The 18,836-nt window shown below is 39.1% G+C and overlaps 1 protein-coding gene across 50 annotated transcripts in view; it reads right to left on the bottom strand.

Annotated features, from left to right (window-relative positions):
* Positions 1-388: 388 nt before the first annotated feature.
* The window catches only part of RIMS2 (regulating synaptic membrane exocytosis 2), a 447,566-nt gene continuing 429,118 nt past the window's right edge, over positions 389-18,836 (bottom strand). For all 50 annotated transcript variants that reach the window (XM_068672461.1, XM_068672466.1, XM_068672422.1 and 47 more), the window contains 5 exons: positions 6,628-6,769; positions 5,322-5,434; positions 4,524-4,625; positions 3,796-3,935; positions 389-3,328 (listed from right to left, as the gene is read on the bottom strand). In XM_068672461.1, the coding sequence (XP_068528562.1) occupies positions 3,110-3,328; positions 3,796-3,935; positions 4,524-4,625; positions 5,322-5,434; positions 6,628-6,769 (716 nt within the window). In that variant the 3' untranslated portion in view covers positions 389-3,109. The remainder of the gene's footprint in view (positions 3,329-3,795; positions 3,936-4,523; positions 4,626-5,321; positions 5,435-6,627; positions 6,770-18,836) is intronic.

Raw genomic sequence — 18,836 nt, 5'->3', positions numbered from 1 at the left:
TCTGGAGAGTAGAGGCTTACTAACTTACCCTTTCATAGTCCAATCTGTTTAATATTACAGTCCAACAACTAAAAATCTAAAGCTACAGCTTTCCCAGTGAATGAAGCAGAGGCAGGAACAATGAAAGGTCCCCATGCCAGGGACCACCGCCGGCATTGCTTTGGGGAGGCCAAGCAGAGCCTTCCTGCCAGCCACTTGGAGTGTAGCCAGCCCTGAAATTGGGCTTTTTTTTTCTTCTTCTTCTTCTCGAGTGGCACGGCCACGTGTGCTTTGTACAGCCCCAGCACCTTTCACATCCTGGTGACACCAAAGCCTGAGCCCGGCCTTGCAGCCTCAGACAGCTTATGGTCATAACAGTGAGAAAAGAAACAAAGCACTGCACACAAGCTCTGTAAAGAAAATGTTTTATTTAAAGTGTTAAATACCATCACCAGAATGAGTTTGATTTACATTAGTTGGTGTTCATTACAGGCCTAATCTGCCTTTTTTTTTTTTTTTTTTTTCCCAACTGTATTCCTTTTAACTTTTTAAAACATAGTATGTACAAGACAGCAGTGATCACTGGAATAGTGCTATTTACATGACTAAACCATAAGTAGAGTTGCAGACGTGTGAAAATTAAAAAAAATACATTAATTTTTTTTTAAATAAATACTGCATAATGACAAGTATGTACAAACCTTCCATGCGTCATGTCCTTGATTTTAAAACTTGAAATAATTTATATAGGACAATGCATACAGCAATGTGTGAGCATGTCTCACAGTATCAGGAAAATGGTTATGTAATTTTTCTTTAATCCTAGGGAATATTGTAGACTGCATGTTGGTAATATTTATTTGCTGCTGGTAGACAGGTGTCTAAATTATTTCAATAAATATAATTTTACCAGTCTGTCCATTAACTTAATAATCCATTATATAAACTCTGAAGACAAGACACAATCTTGATTTATATGATATTGCACAAAGTAAAAGGCATTTTAAGTGATACTATTATTACTTTTGCCCTCTAATGAGGCATGTACAATTTCATAATGGGAAACATTAATAGATTTTCAAATAAAATCAGAATAATTCTGTGTGGCCTGAAAGGTATATGTAATGTGTATTTCAAAAATTATTGCAAGGTTTCAATATTAAACCTTAAGTAGGTAATAAAGGCATACAAAGACCCAGAAAAAAAGGGACATTTTCTTATTAAATGTTAGCCAGTTACATTCCCTTTAAATAATGCAATTTAATGAGAAGCTTGAACTTGCAGCACCACCCAACGGTAGTTACTGTTTGCTACAAAAAACAGGTTTCTGAAGATCTGTTGACTGCAGTGAGGGTTCTGGTAATGGTGTCAAATAACTGCCAGAGTGGTAGCAATAAGCTTTAAGGCTACATTATGAACCGAAGATTGACATTTTTCAGACTGATATTACCTAATTATGTCTTTGCCAACACAAATGTAGTTTATGAAAATTGAACTTTACAGCAGAACTGTAAGAATTAGTAATCTTTGTTGCTTTTATAATCTCAAGAATGTAGCAATTTGGTTTAGTGCAAATAAAACTGTTTAAATTTACCTCCTAAAAATCAACCATTTACTTTGTTTTTCCTCTTTCCAAAACCTTCAAGAAATGATAGTTCAACCTTTGAATGAATGATGCTGGTGCTGAAAACAAATTTACTGAAGACATCTTGCAATGGCCACATGATTCCAGTATTTTGCTGTAGAATTCAATTTGAAGGTGAGAAAAAAATGAAAATAAGTTACCATGCACTGTACAATAAATTGCAAAAAGTTCAAATATCGTTTTTGTTTTTATCAAATACATGCTGAATTACATTAATGTACTCCCAAGCCATGTTGCAAAATCCTTTTCAACATGCTTGAAAAAAAGTTCTTAAACAATATTTTTCTCAAATAATTCAGAAATGCAGAACAATCTGCAATCCTGAACCAAATGTGGGGCATAAGAGAGTAATAAGTCAAAAGGTAGCCATTTTAGATTATGATGATCATCCTGGGAAGTGAAGGGGAAAAAGAGCAAAAGGAAGAAGAGAGACTGGGAGGAGAGATAGAGAAAGGAGGAGGTAAAAGATGTGTACAATTTGCACATTATGTTGAACTTTACAAGGCTTGTACCTTTTACATTTAAATAAATTTAATATATTACACTTATTTCTTGTCACATAAACAGAATTTTAAATATTTGCTAGAAATTATTTTTTTTATTTTTAATATACGTCTGCAAAAATACAGACCATGACTGGTTTAAAGAATGATAAACGTGGTGTGTCTTTGTATCACCCTGTTGCATTCTCTTCCCTTTAAAACCATGCACTAGTGAAATTTATTTTTAAAAATAATATAAACTGTTGAAAATGGCTGATTTATTCTTTTGTTTTTTTTGCAAGTTGCAGCCCCAAGAAAATAATTTAAGTGTTCAGCTAAATCTGTGTCCATGCAAAAAAGTTTCTTTAATTTCATACAGTACAGTATATCCACAGAATTTATTTTTCAGAGTCCATCACATCTGGGGTTTCACTGTATCTATAGCTGGAGGTATGAAGCCCACCACTTGAAGTCTTGAACCTTTCCAGTATGAAGAGTTTTCAGATCTCAAGTAACTGTTTCAAATGACAGTTGACTTTTCCAGCATCCTTACATTCTTCTTTTCTTCCAATGTCTGCAAATCCACTGACTTGTAACATGGCTTCATGGGAGGTTAACTCCATTTCTGTGGCATAACCAAGCTTTAGGGAGGGAGGGCAGATAAATAAAGAAACGGGAGCAACAAAATAGATATGCCATTGAAAAGGACTTTTGTTGCATGAAACAGATTGATTCTTTTAGTTTAGTCCATGGCTTCAGATTGGACCAAAACTGAGTGTCCCTGAACTCCAAACCTATCAGTTCTTCATGACTTCAGTCCTTCACCTGAGGGCCTTCTGTAGGGCACAATGTGTGCAACTTCCTTGAGAACACAGGATCGCGTTGTAGCCCTAGAAACAGGCTCAGAAGACACAACATTAAGCATGCAGTGTTACCAGGGTTTGCGACCTGTAATTTTTTTTTTTTTGTAACGCTGGTTGCTATGACAACAGTTTCACAGACGCTATGAGCGAGCATACGAAGGTCCTGTTGAACTTTCAAGAGATGATTGGGAAGCTCTTCTGGTGAGAGGAGCTAAAGTTGGGTCTACTAGGGAAGAAGGAGGGAAGAGTTTGAACCACCCAATCACCATGTTGGACAGGTCCAGTTCGTCTAAAAGTATCTGTGCCACTCCCATAAAGGATTTGTGATCCATACGTCCATAGTCTCCCCAAACAATTATCTGTTAGCAAAAGAAACACAAGAAAATAGAAAAAAAAAATCAGCAACAATAACAAGAGCTTCAGTCTGATTCTTCAAATGCCTCAACTTAATTCTATGTAGTAAAGAATTAAATATTCCACTGCTGATATATTTCACTGTATATTACTGATATAGTTCAGCTTATATTACCGCAACGCAGAGGCACTAATGAGCTGGGCAGTAACTGAGCAGTTATCTATTCTACTAAGAAAGCTGAGTGAGATAAGGAGCACATGTAGTACAGACAAAATAATCTACAACTGACTTTTGCCTAGCACTTTCTACTTGGTTGTCATCAATAGGTGTGTTACTGTGGTATTTCAGTACTCAACAAGTCTTTGAAACGGTAGAACTTGCCAAATTACGCATGAAAGATTTTTGAAAATCATTCAGTGGGAACTGAATAGGTGGCATGCTCAGATTCAGAAGAGTATTGATGCAAATTACCTGTAAAACTTTTCCTTGGGGACTTTCTTCAAATGATAGAAGTTGCTGATAAAGCGGTTCCAGCGTTTTTCTTGCTACCTTTGTTTTCTTTTTGGCTATGCAGACTCCATTTTCTAATAGATACACCTTTACATATGGTGCTGAGAAGGGAAGAAAAGTAAATCTAAATTTTTGCATAAAAGATAATATGTTCTATCACCATATGCTAAAATCTGCCTTTTACCAGATACATAACAAATATAATAAGTCTCCACAAGCAGTATTAACTTTTATTAACATGCGAAACATGCATGCGTTTTCTTTACACCCCCCTCCCCCCCAAAAAAAAAATAATATCCAGATTTTGACCTTGAAAAATCAGGTATTCCTATCTATAGCATCACTTTACTGTACAGTATGCAAAATAGGCTTGTTAAGTAAATGAATGACTTGCACTGACTTTGGTGAGATCTGGATCAATGCTCCAAATTGTTAGTAGTTTAAAATAATCTACTAGGTGAAAATTAGTGAAGAAACGACTCTGACACAATTTCTATTTTGGCAGAAGAGCTTGCTAAAAGTATTAATATATCGTCCTTTCCACAGAATGTTATAGGACATCAGATTATAAAAAAAGGACTAAGTTATCTACTAGTCTACTTTGCAGAGTAGATACTTATTCCACACCTCTTGTTGATTCCCTCTTCACTTCCCTCAAAGTTCACATTGCTAAGATTTTTCTACCTTACCTGGCAGTGTCTTTGAACCTGGTTTTACAACAAGGCCACGGGCTCGGATAATTTCTACTTCCAATTGTCCTTTTTTGTCCATCATTCCCACCTGGATATCTCCTAGAAAACACACACACACACACACACAATATTCAATGACTTGTATCTTCTATGATATCTATCTTCTAAGTATGATCCAGATGTGAACACTTTTAGATAATTTAATACCTATTCTCTTCACTACTATTTACATTAGTAAACAGTAAAAAAAAAAAAAACTTTAATAACTCCTCATCTCCCTTTTCCTGTGCCTCTATTACTTCAAATTAAATTCTATATATCTGTCTCAAGAATTTTAGAGAAATAAAGGCAGCAAGGGAATTAGTACAAACCTGCTCTATGAAATTGCTCTCTTCACCCTGCCTCTAGTTTAAGAAAAGGTATGAAAAAATACTTCTGCATGTAAAAAATCTGTAAGAACAATAATAAATACTTTGCACCTAAATTCCCATTTTTATTCAATACTAGCCAAGTACTTCAGAGAAAAAATAGGTCTCAGCCACATTTCAAAGATGGAAAACTGACGAAGAACAGATTAAAGACTGAATTTTTCAAACCACCTTTTTACTTTTGAATATCCTAATGAGTATCCAAAATTATTTTCAGCTAGGGCTCAGGTTATAGTGCTGGTCCTGACTGACTTGTTCAAAACCACATGGGAAATCCTTATTTAAAGAACTGGAACCTAGATAATTTCTGTGTTCTAATTACCAGACCCAGTAGTTTATTTTGTATCTATAGGGCAAAAATGCTTACCCATTGATGGTGTTGCCAAAGTCTGTCGTCCTACGAGCTGGGCAGGACCAAGACCATCCAGAAAATCACTGAACTGGCTATCTGCAGCCAACCTCACACCAGGGAAAATCAAACTGAAAAAGAATGTTGGAAATAATTAAATAAGTAAAATCAGCAAATACTCTTGATCTTGCCTTTTGCTTTGTTTTCTAGACGTTTTGCCTTTATCAGTTATAATTCTGGTAATACTGCTTACAAGGAACTTATTTACACTGACAAGACTACAAAATAATTACTGTAATTTTCAAAACTTCCTGGTGTTCAACACGTAGTAATTCAGCCTCCAGCATATAATCACTCGAGCAGGTGAAAAAAGTGCTAATCCTCACTGGTTCTAACTTACACAGTGTTATTATTCCGTCATGCTCTCTTTTCCCAATATATCAAAGGCCTCTTAATTACTGTAGTATTAATAGGAGATCAGTTCAATAAGGTATTAATACATGCCCTTACCAGTACCTTAGTTACATGAAGGTAAAATTTCTCATGCTTCTCAGTCAATGTCAACTCAATGGCTGAATGTCAAAAGTATCCAGTGAAATAAATATATTAGACTGAACACTGGCCACTATTATTAAAAGCACCTTTTAAAATTATCATTCATTATATATGTCATATATTATGTCTTGGGGAATGACGTATATTCAATAATGGAAATTAAATTCATCATGGAAAATGACCAAAGTAACTCAAAATTCAGACTCTTGCCATAAATTCTATGTGACCAAATAAAGGTCAACAATTACTAAGAAAAACAATCTGGTCAGTAACTGCTTGAGAAAAACAGTAGTTTTCTAGATGATCAGTTAAAAGAAAAGGTCAAAAAAACTAGTGAGATTTGTAATGACCAACCATAAATAAACGTCCATCTCAAGTGCATACAGTGCATTGACCAGGACTTTTGAGATGCATCATCCAGTAAAGGTATATTGCCCAATGCTGGAAATACCACTAAAAAAATCTATCCACAATAAGACTTGTCTGGCCAGTGCCTCGGACATACCACTCAGAGGTCCGTAACTTTTATGAAAAGCATATGGGACATTAAAATACACGACAGTCCCACACTTCCACACAGATGGAGTTGGAGAGAGACTTTTTTGGCTACAGGAGAAAAATTAGGCTTGGTCTTTGAGCAGTGTATCAACAACACTAGCTTGTGGAAGGGATTTTGACTGAACATGACCTACAGCATTCGCCTCACTTTTGTCTAACCATCAGTTTTGTGCAGAAATGACAGGTGACCACGATAGTAACTGCTGCTTACTTTCCCTCGGAGCTGTAGCTGTTCATGCTCCCATCCGTCGACTCGCGGCTGGCCTGACGGGTCATCCAGTTCCTCATCTCCACGGCCAGCCCCGTCTCAGTGCTCCTCTGGACGGTGCTCCGCAGCTTCTTACCCCCTGCCTCTGTGGAGACAAAACAGAGGTCTCCATCGCACCGTGCCACCCTAGCTGGTCCTGCAGGGCACCGCTCCACGCCGCAGCAGCAGTCGAAGCCAGAAATCACTGACCTGTACCGAGTCTTCCATTAAAAAATATCAGTATTTTATTAATAAGCAAGCAGACAGAACACTCATCATAAATACCTGTTGAGACACCTTAGTCCTGTCGCTACCAGCTATTCAGACACAATACACAAGTCTGCCTGTGGAGGTAACCAGATTTACACCAGCCATAATCTAGTTTGCTTAAAATACGTTTCCTCTGGATGAACACATCCCTCCCAGGGATTCAATTAGAGTGCTGCCATTATGTCAAAACCTGCAGTGTCTCAGGAATGTTTTAATCCAGCTGAATTATTGGATTTAAGAACATTTGGTCATTATCTGCTTGCAGACATCAAGCTACAGACATCCATTAGTGAGGACAGTAAACAACAAATCAAGGACCCTTCCCATCCCCTAAAAAATACCATAGTGACCCTTATGCACAATATGAAACTTTATTTCCATCTCCAAGGGTAACATTTTTTGTATCCATTTGCATAGCTTAATTTTAGTTGTAAAAACAGCAAAGTGAGAGATAGCTGGGTACTGGATAAGGGAAAAGTACACAAAACTTAGTAAAGGACAAAAAAATAAAAGAACTGAATATAGTATTATTTTAGTGTCAGAATTTTGATCAAGACCTCAGACAGAAAATGTATTAAAATTCCAGAAAACAAAAATCAAGAACTGCATAAAGCCTCAGTTTTTCTTTCATGAATAAGACAGTCACTCCACGTCACTTCTGATTTTAATTATTCCCTGCAATAGTGCAGGGAATGCAGTATTCCAATTTCATTTACCTATTCAATGGATAAAACCCCCTCACTTCAGCACAATAATGTGTGATATACTGATTACAGAGTAATAACTCTAAATATACATGACACCAAATGATAACAGATTTTTTAATCCACTTGATGCACTGAGTAGGCAGAAATATCCAAGATCCTGGGACATTTAGGACCTTGTCCTCTTCTGCAGTCTTTTGTAGACTGCTGTCCTTTCAGCTCCTCTGGCTCATCCCACACCAGAGGGCAGAACAGCAAGGAGGGATACATGTCAGGTAAAGAACATGGGGATTTTTGAGAAGTGGTAAATAGATACCTCAAATACCTTGAAAACCCACTGGCCCCATCAAAAAATGTTTAATAACTTTTCAATAGCATTTAGCTGTCATGAGACATGATGCATATCAGTATATGGTTCATTCACGTCTTGTAGTCATGTTGCTTATCACATGACTTCTATACATTCCTTAATACCAAAACTTTTAATCAGTACAATATAAATAAAAGTAAGAAAAACAATTTTGCTGTAGATCTTCACCTTGCCCCTTAGGTACCATCCATTAATTTGGTACCTACACAGAAAGAAATCATTTTTTTTACTCTGTCAAAGCTAGTTCTGAAAATACCCATTATTATCTGGAGCAATAAATTCATATATAAAATAAAATACAAGGCTAACATGACATATGGAAAATGAAGGGCAGAAGTCAACAATTGGGTTGTGTTGTTCCAACTGTCTGCTCTTCTATTTTTTATATTAAACTAATGAAAGCTGGCAGCTGACTTCCAACATTGGTCCAACATTGGTCTAAAATCCAATCACTCAGATCAAAGAAACATTACTGCAAAACTGCACGGAAAAAATGTGCCATTGTCTTGTAGAGAAGGTACACAGTGTTACAGCTGAATCTGAAAGGTACGCGGCTCCTGAAGCTCCATGCTCCATTCACTGAAGTATTGTTACAGGATGTTGCTCTTCCAATGTTAAGAGCTCTTTTGATTACTTAGTATTCATTCTTGTTAGATGGTGGTAATTTTCATTTCATTCTTGTAAACATGAATTATACAAATTTAACAGAATGACTCCATCTTACATGATTCTTCAAGTTTTTGTACCATATTTCAAGGATTTTTGGGGTTGGGATAAATATGAGTTTGACCATATGACATATGAAAGAGTATACAGTAACCTTTATTAATTAGCAAGGCAGATTTTTTCTCTGAATTATAATTTAAATTTTGTATCTGCCTTTGCACTACCAAAACATTCGTAGAAAAAAATCAACACATCTGTTGCATATCAATTTACTGAGAAACTAAGGCACAACTAGTGCAATTGCCATTCAAGTCTTCATACAGACACGTGTTTCACCAGCTGTTCTTCGCATCCCTTTGCACCAGTGTTTCTTTCCCACATTCACATTAATTGAAATAAGTGCTCTGGTTCGCAGGAAGACAAGCCAACAGCTGAGAAGATGCAACTTTGTTAGGGAATGAAAGCTGAACATTAAGTATAAATGCAGGTGATGAACAGGAATTATTTGGACCCTAACACTGAATTTAAGGAGGGTCCAAAAGAGCCAATGTGAATAACAATTTTCAAGTTTTCAGCAGAAAATGGCACAGCTCTCTGATGGCCTCAAAAGAGGAAGATCTGACCTTTCGGCAGCAAGGCTGATGTTAGCCCGATGCTAATCATGATGTTGATGCTTCTTGAAATAAGAACTGAAGATTTTAACAGCAAAATGGCATTTTGAAACAGAAGCTCAGAAAAAGCCCCAGCTCACAGACAAGACTCCAGAGCCGCCGTTTAGAGATGAGTATTCTTTCAGATTAAGCTTGGCTAAACTAATATGTAATAATAGACATGAGAAATGCTTAAACGTGATTTCACAATACTACCACTACTTTGGTCCCTGGAAAAACATAACAAACCAAATATAATCACAGAGTTTCTCAAGCAATTTAGATGCAAAAATGGTATTTATATGATTCATAGTTCATGTTTCATAAGTTCAGCATTAAAATACTTAAAAGGTTGCAAGCAGTAATGAAAATGTGAAGCATTCTCAGCTCAAAGAAAGTCTTTGGTAGCACACTTATAAGGTGTAGCTGGTGGAAGACCTGGCTGAAGGTCTTACTGCTCCAGTAAATCCAAACTGTTTCCCCTCATCCTTACCTAGAAATCAGAATACCCTCAGCTGTGTTGATTCAACTACTTGTGTGTCCACACTCTTTACCAGACCTAGCCCAAAAGTAACCAACCAACAACACTTTTAGAAGTTGTTCTTCTTCTAAGACGGATCATTTCACAAAACCAGTTCTGAAATCGTACAGTTTAAAGATCCCAAATGAAATGATGCTGCTCTCTAGCTAGATCAGTAACTTGAGGGTGCATCTGCCTTACACAGAAGTAAACACGGAACTGATGCCAGTGTAAAGGTGGCAGTCTGGATTCGTAATCATCAAGTACTTACACATACACACTCACTTCACACAGTTTTTAACTCCTCCCAATGAAAGGATGAGGAAATGAGAGGATTAGTAGCGTATTTTGTTGTTAAGTATGCTGCTGACCACCTACTCTGAAAATAAATTTCCTCATAATTTACTGAACTCTAATAAAGAACATTGAGAATGTTCTCCAAATTAGCATAATCTAATTGCCCTAGAAAGAAGAAATTTCTCTTAAGTCGCCAGCAAAAATATGGAATGCATTATCTGAAAAACACTAGTTCAGATTCTTACGGCTATATTGTATGGAGTGGAATAAATTACCAGAAATAATTGCTCTGGCATTTATGAAAGCACATTCATTCTTACAGTTAATCACGTTGGTAATTTAACTAATATGGTTACTGCAAATAGACTCTACAGGCCGTATTTTCTAAATGACTTGTGGATTTATTTGCTCCCATAACAAGGAGTGCAAATCGCTTGGAAAGGAGGGGTGCAGCACTCCTGATGTGATCTTCCATACAAGATGAGGGCAAGCTGAAGACTGCAGCGAGCACAACGGATTACCTTCTGTGATCTGGGATCCAGCCAGATGATAACTGCCTCTGGTGGGGGAATGCACAAGGTCCCAGCTTGCTCTCAGCAAGTGCCTGCAAGAAGAGCCCCAGGAGAGGACACTGCTGGTGCAGGCAGAGGCCAGCTGGTTATGCTGGTCCCCACGCGGTACGTGAGCTCTCGGTCGGACTCTCATGGAGTGCAGAGCAGCTGTGGCTTCAGAAACACACTCGAGCGCTTGAAGTGCCACTTCCCACCAAACAAAAATTGTTGAGTAAAAACTGATTCATTTTTTTCATCTGAACTCAGGAGTTAGATCCACAAAGAGCATGAAGTGACTATTTTCCAAGAGCAAAACTCTCTAAGTATCTGGAGACCTGCTCTGGGCACATGAAGAACAGGTTAGATAAAATTATCAGAGAGTCTAAGAACACCTGAGCCTACCTAAGAGAAGTGGACAGGGTAGGTCTCAAATCCCCTTGCTGACACACAGTTATGGATCTGGCACACCCTGTTTTTGGCATTTAGCTCTTGTTTAAGCACCGCAGGGAAACACAGCTCAGCAGTTTCTTTGCTTGCATCACCCACAGACCCCAAGCTGCCAATATGGGTTTAGGAGATCCTAATTTAAGCAAAATTTAGGAAACCCAGATTCCACTATCACCTTGATTTAAGAAGCTTTGAGCCCATCATACCTGTTCTCAAGACATTGCTCACCACCAGTTTATGAAGTGTTCTGTTACAACCCTTCTGATGGAGTTTCTCCCCAGGGCACAATGCAAGCACTTCCGAAGCCCAAAAAGCATTTGCAAGGCAGGAGTAGCTGTAACCACAGACTTTCCCTTACTTTGTGCTTGTAGGCAAGAAGGGAAGACCTTTGTACTGGTTCTTCCTTTCATGTATATCTCAATACAGAACACTATGAAATTCAGACTGGGATGGGAATGGCCTGCCAGAGGAACCCAAAAGCAGTGCTGCCTTCAGTATGGATGCACTTCAGTGCATCCAGGGCATTCAGGGCAGCCAGGTAGGAAAAGTTTGACAGAGCCTGGACTAAGAGAGCCTCAGTCTACACTATGCCTACAAAATCCTCTGAAAAATCCTATTCTGTCCTACAGGAAGGAAGGAACTGCCCCAAAGACACATGGCCTTCCCTTCCAGAAGGCCAACAAAGACAGAATGGAAAGACTTTGGGGTGGAGAAGCCACACCGACTGTCCACATCACAGGCAGCAAAGGAACTACATTTCCTCTTTAACAATTTCATTGTGCTCCACTACATTTTTGGGTGCCCAGACACCTTCCACTAAAACAGAGGCTCGCAGCCTCTGGTCAGAAAAGATTTTTAAATTTCTTGGGAGCCCTCATTAGCTTTTCATTTTCAGTCAAAAAATACTTTTTCACTCTTGACCCGTGCCTTTTTATTTCCTCCTCTTTCTTTCCTCTGGCCACACTGGAAGCATGGTTAATTAAGATTAAGGTTAATTAAGACAGCACCTAAGAAAAACTGAAAGAAAGACAGATGTGAATGAAATGATCAGCTGCAAAAGTGCTTCTTGAGCTTCTGATCAATAGCTGGTGTAGAAGCTTTCGGGTCCCAATCTCATCGAACTCCCATACACGGGACCCAAGAGGCAGCCATCAAAAATTTTGTCTGTTCATGGGATAAAAAGCTCAGACTAAATTGCAGCATCCTTTTGTCTGTATTTCATTTCCCTTTCATGGCAAGGCTGCTCATACTTCCAATCTGGAAAAGATCCCCCCTGGCTTGTTGTGGCTGCGTGATGTGAGGTCAGTTCACCACATGCTGCTCCCAGGCAATGCTGTGGTTTAAGGCAGGCACCTGCTCTTTATTCCCTCCCACTTCTCAATGTGTTTAAAGTTGTATTCTGCCACTTTAATTTCCCTGCTCTGCTCATTTTCATTCTCCTGATAGTTTTAACTGATCCTTCTGCAAATATTTAAGAGCATCAGACAACAGAAATTGCTTTTGTCTGCGTGGGGCATCACTTCAAGCTTTTCAACACTTGTGATCCCAAGAGCTTTTAAAATATTTTTACAAGACTGAGGTATTAACAAGAACTGTATTTCCCATACATGATAATTACTTTAATGTTTCTAAATTTCCTGTATCCCCTGTATTATTATACAGAATTGGTACTGAGCATGCTACATACAAAATTGACACATTGCTGCCTCTGACAGCTTTCAGCTTCTTTTCAACACCTGTGCTGTGCACCATGCTCTGGAGATCCCAGCTTCGCATAAAGGGAACCGCAGCAGCAGGGTCTGGAGCTCGGTCAATTCTCCTGACAAGGAATTTGCCTCTGATAACAGCCCCCCAGCACGCTGGGAGCCACCCCAGGGAACCAGTCTGGATGGGTGCTGGCATTACTGGTGTTCCTGCCATCCTCTGGGATCTCCGCTTCTCTGTTGGTTACTTGGCCCCCACCATATGACAGCAAACCAGCTTTCAAGACTTTTGGTTGGATTCCTTGTTTTAAGGATGTTGAGTACAGATTTTGACTGCAGTATTGACACAGTGAAGGACATTTTTAAGTATAATGTAGAAGTGCATACTTCACAGTACACATTGAAACAGAAACCCCCCATTTCCATACATAACCCCAACTTCTCTTAATATTTCAGAAAAGAATGCTTTTTTTTCACCTCCATATTCATTGTACTGATATCAGGAGCTGCTGTATTTAGAGAAAAAAGCTTCAACTATGCATTTTTACTTTCTAACTTAATCTTTACAGCTTTCCAAATACAAAACTTATGTGATAAACACTTACCTAAGAACATTTTAAAAGGCATAATCAAACACCAAGCATGCCCTACTGAAATGATAACAATATAGACTTTTTATTTTATAAGCAAAGAAAACATTTAATATATATATGTATATATTTAACTGCCTACTTGGCCCATGAGTGATCAGGACATCCTGATTATGCTTGTGCTACTTTGTTTTATTTTTTATTTTACTAGTAGGCTGAGAAGGACAACACAACCGTACACAGCCACTCAGGCATTTCCAGCACCATTGCAGCAGTCTCTGCTTCTGTTACGGGTCAGACCATGACTCTTGAACATGTGGCTGGAGGACCCACCAGCCAAAAGCCTCTTAGGATTGCTGTAAAACTAAACACAAAGATGTGACACCAAAGAACAGTTTTGCTTTTCAGCCCACAGCTGCATGCCCCATGTGCCAAGTGACCCAAATGAACAGCATATTGGGTACCCTCACTTAGCTGTGATCCCATAGAGGTTGGTGATCTGGCAATTCAGACAGAATAGGTCTGGCTTTGTGCATAAGCAGATAGGTAGGATTTTATACCCACTCTGTACATCCCGTACCGCAATTTGCTTGACTACAGAAAGTGCAAAGCAGCGGGAAATCAGCCTTATCCCCAGGCTATTAAAATCCTGAAAAAAATAGAGCAAGCAATTTTGTAGTATTACATCCTAATTTTACATACCGTTTACATAAGGAATCGCTAGCTAGGTGCACATCTTCACCACGAGCAACCTCTAAACCCAGCCTTTGATTTTGCCAATGACAAAGGACGACCGTCTTGAGTAAAAAGAAACCATCGCTGTCGTTCTGTGTTACAATGCTATTAGGTTTACATGCACATTTTCCTGGATGAAGAGCATCCTTGTGTGCTCATTAATGACAGTTATTCCACGCAGCGCCAAGAGCAGATTACAACTTCTGAAACAGTGAAGTGTTTCTGTAATGAGGAGCTCACAATTGCTCTTCATTTTTGTATTACATGAATTGGGATGTATTTTCTAAATACATAACAACACTAATAGCATTCTTTAGCCCAATCTTGTTTATTTTTAGTATAGCTGGAATGATTACATACATTATCAGAAGGATCTGTGCAGCAGTTTTGAATGATGTAGCGAGCGTGTTGAAACAATTCAACATCCTCTGTTAGGGTCTAATGAGATAGATGGTGCCAAGTAGTTGGATGGCTACTGAGATTACACAAATTAGGAACAGATCTTCCTCTTAGCTTTGTCTAAAATGAGTAATGGTACCATGCAAATACCATTATTTAAATAACCGCAGCTCCCCAGACTCCGACGTTTCACACTGTAATGACCCATTTTCAAAGCACTGCTGTTAAACATTTACCTCTGCAATTGAAAAAGCGGCAACAAAGCCAGCCACCGCTCTGCTACGCTGTTGACCTTGCCACTGCCAATGACAATTACAGCATGTTGATTTAACTAGGACAGGTTTTTTCAGGTTTATGTTCACAGCTGCCGACGCAGCCATACCCGAGCTGTTCAGGTAGAGGCTGCTGAGTAACTAAAGCTCAGGTGAGAAACACAACAAAGATGAGAAATACAGATTTAAAACTCTGCGGGGCATTTCCATCACACAGTCAGCTGAAGCATGCTATACTTTCTTTGAATGTCAACCCTTCTCCTCCACTCTCTTCTGTTGGTTTTCCAGCCAGTCCCCAGACTCCACGTGTTTTGTTTAAGCCACACTCTCTGCTTTGCCGGCAGCAGCATAGCTATTCCTATGCTTCTTTTTCAAAAGGTTTTATCTGCCTTGGGACTGGAAAGGCAGACAAAAATTGCTGGAAATGACTTCTGTGCTACCTCTGCCTGCCCTGGAGCCAACCAGAGGAGCTGTGAGGTGGGAGAGCCAGTGCTGCGGCATGGAGGGAGAGGTGGACTGGAGTCAGTCCCCCAGCAGTGTGGTAGCAGCAAACAAACCATAACATTCAACGTCATACAGATTCTGTCCAGTGATTTTTACCCTCCAGATGAGCCACCCCACTTTGGCAGGGGATACACAGTAGCCAACCTCTGGTGTGTTAGCATCATTCGAGCCTGTGGTCCTTAAAGCTTTGTCCTTTACAGCTGACACCCTTCCACAGGACAAAATACCCTTCTCTCACCTTCCACCTTGACTCTGCCTCTGCAAATTCCACGCAAGCAAGGTCATCTTTACCACCAAGGCCAAAAAATAGGCCAATTCCCCCAAGAAGATGTAGTTACTCTCGTTTTCTTCACCGCCTGATAGTCCTGCTATTACTTTATTCTTTTTAAGAGGACAATTTTAAAGCATAACGGCTTCATGTGCAGGACTCTCTTCACTTTAATAATTACTGTGTTAATGAATTTATTGTTACTACTTCCCCCATTTTCTATTTCTGGTTAAATTATTGTCTGCTTGTTATTGTCTACTGGGACCTCCAGAGGGACAGCGTGATCTGGTGGCCTAACCACAGGAACCGAATCCAGGAACGGCGCAGCTTTATTCCAGCTCTACCAACGAGCAGATGATTAATCTGCGAACAATGCCACTGAAATCAATAATAGTGCTCAAGTGAGCAGTCAAAGATACGTTTCAAGTCCTGCTCCTTCACTCACTGGCATCAGTGGCACACTCCTGCTTGCACCTACGTGATCAAATACCTTTTCCAACCAGGTTTCCAGATAGCTACCAGTTAGGTAACAGCAGCATGCAATGGGTTTGATTCCTACTGAACCCCTGTGGCCACACTCAAGAAACTTCTTTTGGCAGACATCACCATGTAGAACTGCAATGTATATTCTCCTCAGCTAGCAAAACTCATTCCTGCTATTTCTGGCATGATTGTCTTGGGCTGGAGAACATTCTGTGGCTTTTTTTTTTTCCCCTCTCTCCAATTGCCTTTTGTTTTTCTAACATACTGGGAGACCAAGATGCCTTCCAGTTCTTTCTGAATTAATTTATGTCTTAAATTATCATAAATTATCTCTCGAATTGTCTTCAGCACCTGCAAAGCATTTGATTTTCCTTTTGAATCTCACAGCTTCACTACCACCCAAAAACTCGGTGTTTTGGCGAAGACGACATTAGATTGAAATACAATCCCTTTTGGAGGGCGTATTTCTGCACGCAGGTCTTGCCACGAGTGGCTTTTCCATGGCTGCACTCCTGACAACCTGACATTTAACAGCACAAATCAACTCCTCAGTGCAAATGCAAGGCAGAAGTGAACGTAAGGAGCATAAAACGGAAAGTGTAGCACAAATTTAGCACAGCAAACAATACACGCTGTGTAATGTGAGGAAGCTCCAAGTTAACAATCCCACTTGTAAAAGCAGACATAAGCTTTCTAGTGACCACATGTGATCCGAGCCTCTGCCTTCCTCTGTGTGTGCTGGATAACCTTCAGTCCTGCATGCAAAAATTCACTTGCTCAAGCACATTTTCCAGTCGACCACAGGAAACTTTAGTAAACTCAAATCCACCGCTTTTAAATATCTTATGTGCGTGAAATTTCACATTATCGCTACACAGATGTCTAAAACAATGTCACAAACATTTACATTTGAAATATCCCAGTTGTTTGAATTTAATGACAAAGTTTCCTTTAACTTCAACAGAGCCAGGATTAAGAGACAAAATAAGAGGCTCAAGATGCTTCAAGAGCAGCTTCAAGATTCACACCCCACGCCTCTCTTCGATGACATCCACATAATTTGAATCTGTTCCGAGCACCAGGTGATGCTAATTCCCACTTTAGGATGCAGGCTGTGCCCTCTATTATCCACAAAGGTAACAAAATATACTAAAGACATCTTCTGAAAACCTTGACACTTCCATAACAGATGTCATCTGCTCTGGTACCACATGAAGTGTTAATTCTGGGTGTGCACAAGCACAGCTACCAGAAGTACACTAACAATGGAAAAAATATTGGGGGGCAAACCTGAAGGACTCGTGTAGCTGATGAGCAAGTCAGAAACACAAGGACCAGTATCAGAGCCCTGGGCTGCAAACCTGGCCAACCCACGACAAGTTCATGCCTGCCACTGAGCTGGAAACCTGCAGCCTCTCCACAGCCTCTTCTTCAGCGCATCACAGCTTGGATACCAGGGCTGAAGAAGTCTCCTTTCTTCATCAACTGACACTCGAATCTGTCTTCTCATTCACGGTGTTCTAAAATGGCTTCTGAATTTGTTCCTATTAATACCTTCTTTTGACTTACTTTTTGGTGACTTTGAAACTTGGCATTACACATGTCCTTTCCTACCCAAAGGCATACCTATGGGCCAGCATATTCATTTCAGCAGCTAATGAGCAGAAGTCATCAAGGGTGCATCATAAACAAATGCCTCAACAGAACAGATTTTCTATTTGTATTAAAAGTGTGACTGAGTGGAAAATGTAAAAGCACCTCTGTGTAGTGGGTCATCTTTTTCTTTAACCTACTCATCATACACAAAAATAACTACCTCTCGAGGATGTATAACTTACATAGTGGGTTTAACATTTATCTTTTACAGATTAAAGTGTAAAGCAGTAAGTACACAAACATGGGAGCACACTAACCACAACAACTTAAGGACACTGTGGGTACAAAAATGTAATTGCGTAAAAGCATCCAGAAGACAACAAATTAAAATAGGGTGCAGAGGTGATTTGCATTCTAAAAAAAAAAAAAAAAAAACAAAACCACAGCTTTTTATTTTTTTCTTTATAACCCCAGTGAGTGCACTAGGGAAAGCAGCTCAGCTGTCATGCCCGCCATGCCTCTGTGACCTGGTGTGTCTGAAGGCTCAGGCAGCAGAGACTCAGCTGCGCAGAAACTGCACAGCAATTGCATCTCTGCTCTTTCATTTGAACTACACGAAATGCATTTTAAAGCGTAGCGTACATCTACATAGGATCAGATAACTTAAATAAACACAACATGTAAAAAAAACTGTATATAGTCGTTTAACACTACTTTTAAAATAACTTGCCAGCACAAACTAAATAAAACACTACAATTGAATTAACATTAAACTAACAGGTATTCTTCTATTGATTTCCATAAAGTTCAGATTTCTTCAAGTCAGTGAATAGCTTTAAACATAGATGGGTCTCAACTGAGGAATAAATTATTATTTTTTTTTTCCTACAGAAGTAAAGAAAACAGACCAGAACAATACAAATCAATACTCTGATTTCACACTGGGCTAATGCCTTTATTGTAACTAAGAATCAGGACTGAAGAGACAACTATTCTGGAATGGATAGAACAACCTTTAAAGAATACCTAAGCATTTTAGCATAATTTATGATATTTTCAGTCCTTTAAAAATGTGTGTTTTCATCCGCAGAGTTTATTAGCATGTCAAAAGATTAAACAAAATGCCCTCTGAAGCCTACCCTTCAGTC

This window comes from Anas acuta, chromosome 2 (assembly GCF_963932015.1).
Source record: "Anas acuta chromosome 2, bAnaAcu1.1, whole genome shotgun sequence".
Lineage (NCBI taxonomy): Eukaryota > Metazoa > Chordata > Aves > Anseriformes > Anatidae > Anas > Anas acuta.
The sequence above is the reverse complement of the archived record's forward strand: the minus strand, read 5'-3'. Positions and strand labels throughout refer to the sequence as shown.